The following is an 11303-nucleotide window of genomic DNA, read 5'->3' on the forward strand; positions in this document are numbered from 1 at the left end:
TACTGTAGCTGACTTACATGTATGTACATGGTTCATTTGATGGGGAGAACTTTTTCAACTCCCCCCAAAGCAGGAGAAAGGCAAAAAAATTAGTATTATCCACATGTTTTTTCCAGGTGGAGTGACTTTTTTTTTTTTTTTAAAACACAAGATCTGAAGGCATTTTCTACTGGGAACATTGACTTCAGGGAACACTGACTTGAAATTCTAGACAAAAATGAATGTTTTTGTGGAACATCCCCACCACCCTCCACATCACAAACAACACTTTAAGAACGAGATGCTGAACATGTAGAACAATCCAGCTCCATATTAGATAGTTGGATGTCGTGTGGAAGAGCTTAAGTACTGCTTGTTCCGTTCACGAGGAAAGTCAGATGGGAATTGTGCCATTTCAGGGAAACTTTACTTTGGAAATTACAACACTAGTACACAGCTCAAACTTTATACATTTAACATCTGCCTTTTGAAAGAAATGTTAACAATTCTGAAATGAAATTAAACACTGGTTTAAATTTTCTTCACAAAAGCATAGAAGTCACGGAGGGGAAAACTTAACAGGCAACAATAAAAAAAAAAGGTAAAAACAACTTTTCCTTTTAGTAGTCCTCTGGTAGTAAAGATAGAACTTCACTTTTTTGTTTTTTTTGTTTTTTTTTTTTTTTTTTACTTTGTTTGAAAAGTAATGTCTTGGTCCAAAAAAAAAGTTAAGAGTGTTTTTAGTATCTGCTTCTGCCTCCACCTCTGTCAGATCTGCTTCCGCCACGGCCACCACCTCTGGGTGCTCCGCGGCTTGAACTACTGTATGAATCACGAGGAGGTGGATAGCCCCTTTCCATGGATGGGGGAAGACCCCTGTCTTGTCTTCCAACACGATCACGGCCACTTGAGTAGACATCACTTCTGCTGCTTGAGTAACTTTCTCGGCTTCCATATCCATCACGTGTGCTGCCGTAATCATCATATCGACTGCTTCCACCATAAGATGGCGGGGGCCCTCGTGCAGGTGGAGCACTACGTGAGTTACCTGCAGGGTCAATGGTCAGGTAATATGGCAACACCATAAGTTATATAAACAATTTCAATTTGAATTTACAGAATTGCTGTATTAAATGTTTACTTTTACTCTTTTGTATGCACTGAGATGTTCTTTATATAATCTGCTATGTTAACAGCATTTTAAGTGGGAATTGCGATCAGGCAGTGAGTGGATTTAATAGACTCTGAAGGAATGAAGACGGTGTTTATTCAGGCAGGCTCTTTACTGGGTACTCCAGAACAGCTTGTTATTTTAGAGAAGAAACTCAGCCACATTTTCCAGAGATAGCTGCAATTCTGAATTGTAGATTTTGCTTCTTTAACTTACAGCTTAACAATGTGTTCAAATGATAACCAACAACTACACTTTCACTGTAGGGGAAAAAAAAGCACCACTTCCCTCTAAAACACGATCACAACCCAGTACAAGTCAGACTTCATGCGACCCGTACAAATTAATACATGATCCTCAAAATGGATTCTTACCATAACTCTCATATGAATCTCTGTAGGAACCTCCACTTGGATGATCTGAGTAGTCTCTGTCACGTCCACCACCATATCCGTCACGATCGCTGTAAGAGGAAAGACTACTGAGACTTAGTACAAATCAGTCAGATCACAGCAGAAGTAAAAGACACACACAAAAATCCAGTAGTAGATACCTATAGCCCCTAGAGGGGTATTCATCACGTGAGCTGGAATGACCATAGTCACGATATGCATAGTCACGTGGAGGTGGTGCGTAGTCCCGTGTGTCCCTGGAGCTGGGGTAATCTCTGCTCGAGTACCTACAACAAACAAGAACTCAGTTATGTCACAGTTATCAAGGATCAAAATCCTCTGAAGAATGATAAATATTGAGCCAATCTAAATCGTTAAGAAAAATTACCCGTCTTTAGTGCTGTAGCCATCATCTCTTGGAGACATGTAGACATCTCTTCGTGATGGCATTGGTTCTCTGCGTGGAGGACCACCATAACTGTCTCTTCCACGTGACACAGGAGCTTAAAGAGAAGAGTTATAATATAGTTAGCACTTAACCACACAGAAGACTCGAGGCAATTACTACTTAATGGTTCATAGAGACTTAAAAGCATCACCTGTAGCCTACATTCACAATACTTTTCTGCTTACGAAGTCTTAAAGCAGCATTAAAAGACACACAACAGATCACACACCAGTTATACTGGTGGGTATAACAGCTGAGACTGTTTATGACAAGAACTAATAGATAAACCAACAAGTCCATGCTAGGTTTAACTTCAAAAAAAACCACCACCAACAAAAAAAACCAAAAACCCAACAATACTTGTCATCAGTTTCTGACAAGTAAGGTATTACAAGATAACAAAGCAATTTAACAAGTCCTTACCTCTTCCTCCCATGCTACTGCTACGCACTGGTCCCGAAGGTGCGGATCTTTTAGGTGGAGGGCCTCCACTTCGTGGAGGTGGACCTCTCTTCATGGGAAGTGGACCCCGAGAAGACCCTAGAAGATAAGCCACGTAGCAACTTGTTATTTCTGTAGTACTTACCGGTACGTCCCTAACATCTCAACTTCAGTAATCTAACTGATATTACCACTACTGTGTGACCAACAGTAAACCTCTACTATTAGACCTTAAAAATACCTTCCTCTTGTTTTTTTCAGTTGCCACTAGTTGCTACTGGCAGAATTGAGAGCATGCCAAATAAACCTTTTTCACAGTTTAAATTCCTGTTAAGAACTGTCTTATAGAAGTAATCTAAAAGCCACAGTGTGTGCTGCAAAGGAGAAAGAAAACTCTGATCTGTCATCAGTCTTGGGCTAAATGTTCAAGTTACTGTCTTCAGAAGACAAAAGCCACCTGGGAAGATTCACTACAGAAGATCCTACATAAAGAGGGAACAGAGATACTGTAGGACGTACTAAGTAGACTTTCCAAGAATAGAGTTTTCAGTATTTTCAGAGGCTTTTTTTTCTCTGCACTACAGCTTTTGCTGTTATAACTCACGTGCTGCTTTAAGTAACTGCTTTAATACTGAAAAATTGCTGAATAAATAGGTATTATCTAAATTAAAGTACATCCGGTATCGAGCTGTGTACTATCCTTCCATTTCAGAGAGCTTCAACTCAAAACAGTGTCATGAACAACATTTAGCTTTCCTCATTGTCACTGTGACCCCAAAGGATCAATTATTTAAACAGCAACAGTTTAGTGAGTTTAGTCCTCTTGCTAATAAGAGCAGAAAGCGCTTCCCTTACCCTGATGGATGAGAACCACTTTTTCACCTTGAATACAAGAAAGCTTCCTTTCTCACGTGCAGGGCAGGAGTTTTGTTTCTTTCATAGCCAAAAGTCAAGTAGAGTGTTAGATGTATGTAGAAGGGAATCTTCACATTTGAAAGCCTTTTTCGTAAGGTGTACTTGCCTAATCAAAAATTTGACTCAACTGCCGAGATTCTATTTCATGATTTTAATAATGAACAAGGAGTGCACTAGTCAGCTGTTTGACTTTTTCCAGTAGGATTATTGTCATCTTCCAATGGGATTGTCTTGTATGTTGTCCAAGTATATAATGAGATAGGTAAATACATACCCAAGTGACTCCCTCTTGAAGGTGGTCCTCTCGCTCCACTTCCGCCTCTTCCACCTCTAAGGCCCCTGGGAGGACCTCTGCTTCGTGGAGGGGGTGGTGGCCCACGCCTACCACCACTTTCAAAGGATGGCTTGGTTGCTTGTTCCACTTTAATTGCTTTCCCATCTAATGACTAAAGAAGAAGCTGCTTTACTTATTGCTCAGTCACGTTTGTATTTCTTAAATTAAGCCCTTCTTGCTTCACTATTATAGGGCTTCCATATTATAAAGTTAGAGCAACTCTAGAACAGATTGAGTCTTCAGTATTAGTCCCCACGTACTCAGCAGCATGTTTGGCCTAACTTCTAGAGTACTTCATTCTTGTGGTATTGATGGAAAAAATACAGAGCAGCATCAGAAAGCATTTTGTCAAAATAAAAGTGTCCAATGACTACGGCAGCCCCATGTCATTTATTCCGTAAATGAAATATGATTTATGAGCTCCAATTTACTTCCAATTGCCACGGACTTTTGCACCGAAACTGACTGCACCAGTAGTTACAGGTATTAAGCTGAAGGTATGTTAGCTTCAGTTGGGGTTTCTGGCAATGGGGAGGCCGTTTTAAGTACATTTTCTTGACGTCCTGATTAAACGGTGATCACTGAAGTATTTAGAAGTAATTTCAGCATCTACAAAGCAGACTGAGTATGGTAATTCAGACCTTTTCTACTGTTTCAAGGTGAGTTATCAAAAAAAAAAAAAAAAAAAGACTGAGTATGGTAATTCAGACCTTTTCTACTGTTTCAAGGTGAGTTTTCAAAAAAAAAAAAAAAAAGAGGTGACCGACACCATTTACTGTATTACTTGCTTTTCTAGAGTGGACTTTTTCTTTTTTAGTGCATGCTTTTTCTGGAGCACAGACCTGCAGTAACAGGAACTCCACAGACAGCTACTACGCCTCAAATATGAACATGCGTTAAAACATACTCTGTAACTCAGTAAGTGTATCTATTGCATCCTCTTTCAGAGAACACGTATTTGGTCAGAAGAGCAGAGTCAAGATTAAGCTCTACTGAAATTAGTTCACTGCACATCTTTATTGGCAAATGCAGCTCACTCGACTTTTTGTAAGCTAATATTCATAACAACTAATGCCTAAGAGTGTTGTTAATTGCACATTACTACAATAAAAGAAGAAAACTGCTGATAAGTGTCTCACTCTGCGCTGCTGGTGGTTGTTTATTGAGGTAAAACTTAAATTTCTTCCTTCTCCAATGAAATCTGCCCCTTCCTGAAATCATCCACTCCAGCAGCAGATGCATTCCACCACCATACACAGCTGTAGCTACTACTGAAAAATTGAAAGTGGATATCCAAAGGTTTGACTCAATCCTTGTTGAGAAAAAAATAAACATTAGCAAGGTAACACTGGTCTTGGTTTTGACTTAGTTTACGTAGTTTCTCAATGACATTTGGCATGACAAGCTCAGAACATTCCAGGAGTACGCATTAACACTGCTAATCGCTGGAACTTAAAACTGTTAATATCTCATACCTAGGGAATGACAATGGGAAATCACAATGGGAAAGGAAGGCTTAAAGCCTTAAGTTTTGCTACCATGACAGCAGCTGCAGACAACTAACAATGTTGAATTTTTGAGCCCAAATATCATCCCTTCCTACTTGCAGGGGCTCTGAATGCATGGATGTAGAAGTTGAACTTCGTGGTTTTTTAAATCTTTTTTTAAATCTTTTTTTGTTTGAACACAGAAGGCATTCTTAATAATTTCTATTCCTTATTTTCTTCTGCCTTGCACTTATGTACATTACTGAGGCAAAACATAGGTCTCCTTTGCAACTGCTTTCAAGCAGTCTGATTTGCATCTAATGTCCAAGATCTTTCTGCTGCTGTTAACCACAAGGTACTTGTTTTAAAATACGATAAACTTGAAAAGGGAAAACCATCTTCTTTTATATGTTTTTCAGTCAAATGAAAAGAACTCATCTTACTGATGAGACAGAACTCAGACAAGTCATCTCAGAGCAAGAAATTTTCAATGGGCCCAAAACATCAGCTGTCAAAACAAGCACCCATTAGTTGGTGTTTATAATCTTGATTCCAAGTGTTACACTAGCATTTTTAGTACAATATGGGCACAGTTTTGTAGCAGTATCTTGGTGCTAAAAAATCAATTCTACTATGTATGCTCATTTAAGGACAGCAGTAGATTTGCAACCACAATTTAAAAAATTCCTGCATGTGTGATGAACAATCTATACGGTTTTGTTGTGTCCAGGGAACCTCAAGCAAACAATTAGAGAACTGTCCGCATCGCAAAACAGAGGTTAAATGAAGTGTTATTTGGAAAGTTTGAGTAGCTGTTATTCAAATATTCCAAAGAAGCTTGCATGAACCAGCAGCCTATGACCATGCTGGTGTTTCCCCTCCAATAGACCATTTTACTGTTGATGCTGCTGCAATTCCACCACTATTTCTGTGTGTTTCTTGTCAACGCACAATGAGCATTTCTTATCAAATACATGAAAGAACTGAAGATCATTTTCTGTCAAGCTGAGTTTTTCTGTATTATACCACTTCTTCACAAGAAGATTTGGAAATAAGTTTGCTCATTAGAGGATGATCATCTTCTGTAGCAGATATAGTAGTATTCACTTCCAACCTCTCCACATGCTCCAACTGGCTTGACAGGTCTTCAACTGGGAAAGCAGAATACTTCAAATGGAACTTCATCTTTGGCTTGATGCAGATGTTTCTTCTGAAGTCACATTCTCTTTAATTATAGATTTTTGTACTCAGGACTTCAAATATGAACAACAGAACAGCTTAACAGTTAGGATGTTCACTACAGACTTGGAGTATTCCCTTGTACTTAGACAAGAAAGTACACTTTATGACATGAGGATGACGACTTCGCTACTTTGCAATTAAGATTTTTTTCTAAAGAACATGCTGTAAAGTAGTTTAATATTTATATTGTGCCATTCAGGCTATAACTGATCCAATTTTGCAGAGAAAGTAATTTGAGAAATCCCCCTTCCCCCCAAGCCATTATCTCCTGACCTCCTTCCTCAGGACTAAAATTATCAACAAGCAAGGTGAGACTAGTTTATGCCTGTTCCACTTTGGAATGAAACATATTTAACCCCATTTCTTCTCCCAGCTCCAGCAAGTGAAGGTATGTTCTTATGTTCTTGCAGAATTCATCCAATTCAGCCTCTTCTGCTGGCTGCAACTTTGAATTTCTTTGGAATGACAGAATGTGCTACACATTGCCCATACATCACCTGTTTCCCCTTGGCTACACAGGTCAAGTTTCTCATTACAGGCTGTTTGAGTTTCTGCTGTTGCATCCTTCAAAATGCCTGGATTTTTCATGAGCACTCCATCACTTCCAAACAGTCAGAAAAACTCCTGTTTTGGTCAGATTAGAATGAATTCCTCCCACAGGATGCCACAAGCATCACTCCTCTTCAGACACAGAATGCAGTCTTTCTGAAGTATCAGCATCACTTATTGTCCAGAAGGCTTTCTGATGAAGCAGTTGTGGATGCGAAAGATGGTTGCGAGGCACTAAATCAAGCTAGATAGGTAAAGAATTGGAACTATACACAGCTACACTTGCAGGCTTACACTGAAGGCCATTGTTGGCCAAATTTTAATATGTTGTTTTCAAACACTGCGGTTCAAATTTCAAAGACGATGGATTTGCAGCTCTAGACACAAGCCACGACAATGATCACCCACAAGTCAGTACTTCCTAGTTCTCAAGGGATCCAGACGGTGCGTTCCAAAATATAAACTCATTTAGCTACTTCACCAATCATTACTTTCACGAATGTTTCTAGTGTGAATATATATACAACAGCTGATTATTTTCAGAGTGATTTTCATTTAAATTCTGCACTCCACAAGCAGTTCTTTGTGTTTGGGACTGGACTCCTTTCAGTCCAACAGGCTGTTACTGGTGCTTGAAGTTACTCTATGCAGGGGTTCAAATGAATTATTAACTCACAGGAAATCAGGATTTTGAAACTGTAGTGAACAGGTCTTCAGAACTGTAGTAAGCTATGCAATGGAGATAGACGCAGTAACAGACACACCTTTAGGGATGTTTGAACTGGTATAGAAAGAACATTACCTGACTTGTCACTGTCCATGTTAAGAAAAATGACTAGTTAGAGAAGAAGTCTCCATACAGAGTGACGCTAATCATCACCAGATTGTCCTCAAGAACCCAGAAACTAAGCAGCACACACAGCAGAAAGTCTGCTATACCACAAAACAAGGAATAACTAAGTATAACTACACGAATCATCTGTGAACACTACAAACTCATTCCCTTATTCTGTAAGTGCAAATATTCACTATGATTTACTTATGGACTATACTAATGGAAAGAAAATAGTCATAACTTTGTACTAACGTATCAAAAGCTCAAGTGTTATTCAGTCATTCTAAATAGAGACTTTCTTAACTTTCCAAGAGATGCTGTTAGCAGAAAGCCCAATTCAGCATGATCTTTACAACTGATCTCTTCCAATTACACATGACAGACAGAGTCTGAAATTCAAGTCAATGGACATGACCATCTAAAGAGAGCATTTATTTGAAAACTGCTGTTGAACACTTACTCACAAACTCACATTCAGCTTTTCAAACACACGGTGAAGCAAAATTAGATCACAATAACCAACATTCCTCCAACAAGCTATTCTGATGCGAATCTCAAACTCTGCCCCAAATTCAGAGATTTGGTTTCCTTTTTAAAGACTTAATATGCATTAGTTATTTAGTACATATTTTCTTTAAGTTGTGTAGTTCTGTTGCAGGTTATAAACAAATTCAATTGCTGGACAACTGCAGAACAGCTTCACTGTAATTGGCAAGAAGTGTCACATACACACCACACATAAGGATACCTACAAATTAATGTATCAACACCACAGTGTAGCAAAGTCACATCAAAACCATATTAGGGAAAACACTCAATAGTTTTCAGGCAAGACATTTCCCTAAAAACATGACTTAGGCAGTACTGTGTTCAGGTACAGTAAAAACAAAAGCATCATAAGAGGCATGCAAGAGTGAAAAGCTGTCTACCAGAAAGCTCTCCATCACCAATTAAGTAATTAAATGACAGCCAGGCTTCACCTTCTACTGTCAAATCCAGAATCAGAGGAAAGCTATTCCTACTTCATGGAGACAAGAGGAAGTAAAGTCATCCTGCCAAATTTAACACCGTGACTTGTCTCCACAATCTTCCAATTGTCTTTCCATCATCTTTCCAAGTCTTACTATGAGTTAATTTAACTCCATGGAGCAGTATTTTTCGTTAGCAGCAACAACGAAGCACATCTCAATTCCTACCTTTCCATTCATGTCTCTGGCAGCATCTTTAGCATCTGCTGGACTCTCAAACGTTACAAAAGCAAACCCTCTGGACTTGTTGGTTTCACGATCTTTCATCAGGAGGACTGCAGTGGAAATAAAACCACGTTATCCCCTACTGTAACTAGTTGCAATTACTTAACCCTTATTTAACCTGTAAACTCAGAACTTCTTAGAGAACATGATCATTTCGGAAGATCAACGTTGTAAGAGTCATCATAGCTGTTTTCTGCTGTTTTTAACTTTAAAACGGCAAGACTATTCTTTGTTTTTTACCTTCCACAATGCGTCCATATTTGCCAAATACAGCCTCGAGGGCTTTCTCATTGGTCTCTGTGTTCAGGCCTCCGATGAACAGTTTCCCAGGACGATCTGCTTCAACCATTTTGACAATATAAAAGACCTACAAAAGCACACAGTCGTCATTGACAAAACATTAGAATGAAGCAGACAGATAGACAATCCCATGGAATATTCACTCTTCCTCAAATTCAAGCCAAATTTCTTTGAACAAGATGCCAAAGAAGAGACGTTAAACATAACTGGGAATAGAATAACTACGAGTTGAAGCAGTCATTTCCAGTAGAAAAGAGTCAACCCCAAGAAACAAAGCAAGGCTCTGATGAGATCTTCAATGCTAGAACTGACGCCTACCTGTGCGACATGGTGTAGGGAGCCTGTTTTGGCAAGTGGGTTGGACTCGATGATCTCTAGAGGTCCCTTCCAACCCCTACAATTCTGTGATTCTGTGAAGATGGTGAACACTGAAAAGCTGAGCTTACTGCATTTTTGCCCTCGATGGTAATACAAGCACTCAATAATACAAGCACTCAATAGCTCTCACTCCTGTCACAGATTTTTTTTTCCAGTAAATACAACGTTTTTGCTTTTATCTTAACATTATTTAAGCTTAAAGTCAGGTAGGCCAACACTTCAAATTAACTCCAATCTTTCATGCTATTCTAATTACATAGACACTATGTCAAAGCCGAGGCCTGCACATAGTCTGAATGGATAGCAGACCGAGCCTGAAGCCCAACACGGCTCAGAGGAGCGGGACAAGACCAGCCGGACACAGCTCCCCGGCACAAAGAGCCTCTACAAGGCGCTGCCGGATGCCGGGCCGCCCCGATCGCGCAGGCGGCCAAGCGGCGACCGCCTTCCTCTGAGCCTCGCGAAGCGGCGCGCAGGGCAGGGCAGGGAGAACAAGAAGGGGGCGCCGGACCCTCCGCGTTTTCTATACACCTCTACAAAATGGCGGCCACATCTGGCAGGGCCTGCTTTCCCTCCCGGCGCCAGATGAATGCCTCGGCTCAAAGCAGATCGCTCCAAGCCTCGCACCGGGCCCTCTGCCCTGGCAGCCGCCGTCCCTTTGTGCTCCCCGAGGCACAGGAGCCCACGCGGTGGGAGCACGGCGAGAAACCCCCGCACCTAAAATGGCGGCCGAGCGCCTCTCGCACCGGAGCCCCCCGGCGCCCCGCCACAGCCAGCCCCGTTACCCACACGTGGGCCGGCGGGCACGGAGGAAAGGCGGCGGGACGGACTCCACCTCGCCTCGCCCCAGGGCCGCAGCGACGAGCGGAGCGCAGCTCCTCACTGCGAGCAGAGCCTTTCATCGCAATTCGCTTCCCACATCCAGCCCTCACTTGGCAGGGTCCTGTTTCCCCATCCCTAAAGATCCCGGGCCTGCTCGGCTCGGCTCGGCTCGCAGCACTCACCTCCACTCCCACCCTGCCGCTACTGCGCAATGGGAGCGAACAAAGGAGCCGCGGCTCTTTATAGCGCTGACGTCACCGCCGGCTGGGGACCCGGATGTATGCGGCGCGGAGCCCAGCAGGGGGAGGCTTCCTTCACAGAGTCTTCATTACACCTTAGTTCCATAGGAACTAGAGCAGGGTGTTAAGGTCCGTTACACAGCTTATATCACACACTGTCTTGTTCCAAGTTCAATAAGACAAATCATTTTTACATATATTACAGTTCTAATGCTTCTTTTTTTTTTCTTTAATGAAGGTTTTTTTGGTAGCTTTCACCTATGTCATCACATATTAACCACATGAAGTCTAACAATATATTTAAACCTACAGTGCAAATCCAGAGGGACTTTGGACCTTTATTGTAACACACTTGCACATCTTCATCAGCCATATAGGCTTTTTAACATCATACTTGGGCTTTAAACTGGATAAGGGGATCAGGAGAGCCCTAGTGAATGCATAAACAAACTGGTCACGTACAACTCATTTGTGTGGGGTTTTGTTTTCATATTTAGAAAAGCAGGACAAAAAGCGTA

General features: G+C 41.1%; 1 protein-coding gene and 1 non-coding gene across 4 annotated transcripts; both read right to left on the reverse strand.

The window, feature by feature from the left end:
- Positions 1 to 141: 141 nt before the first annotated feature.
- On the reverse strand, positions 142 to 10841 carry RBMX (RNA binding motif protein X-linked). Of its 3 annotated transcripts, none has more exons than XM_015860346.2 (9): positions 10729 to 10841; positions 9287 to 9413; positions 8990 to 9096; positions 3621 to 3792; positions 2414 to 2530; positions 1931 to 2045; positions 1704 to 1829; positions 1525 to 1613; positions 142 to 1027 (listed from the first exon to the last, which is right to left on the reverse strand). In XM_015860346.2, the coding sequence occupies exons 2-9, from the start codon at positions 9393 to 9395 to the stop codon at positions 720 to 722; spliced, it is 1143 nt and encodes a 380-aa protein (XP_015715832.1). In that variant the 5' UTR covers positions 9396 to 9413; positions 10729 to 10841; the 3' UTR covers positions 142 to 719. The 3 variants fall into 3 exon arrangements, with proteins under 3 accessions (XP_015715832.1, XP_015715829.1, XP_015715831.1); XM_015860343.2 differs by having other exon boundaries at positions 1525 to 1628; XM_015860345.2 differs by lacking the exon at positions 10729 to 10841 and adding an exon at positions 9665 to 9688 and having other exon boundaries at positions 1525 to 1628.
- LOC116653436 lies at positions 9169 to 9233 on the reverse strand. Its single transcript, XR_004307263.1, has one exon. It is a non-coding gene; the product is annotated as a small nucleolar RNA SNORD61 (small nucleolar RNA).
- Positions 10842 to 11303: the final 462 nt, after the last annotated feature.

This window comes from Coturnix japonica, chromosome 4 (assembly GCF_001577835.2).
Source record: "Coturnix japonica isolate 7356 chromosome 4, Coturnix japonica 2.1, whole genome shotgun sequence".
NCBI classification, from domain to species: domain Eukaryota; kingdom Metazoa; phylum Chordata; class Aves; order Galliformes; family Phasianidae; genus Coturnix; species Coturnix japonica.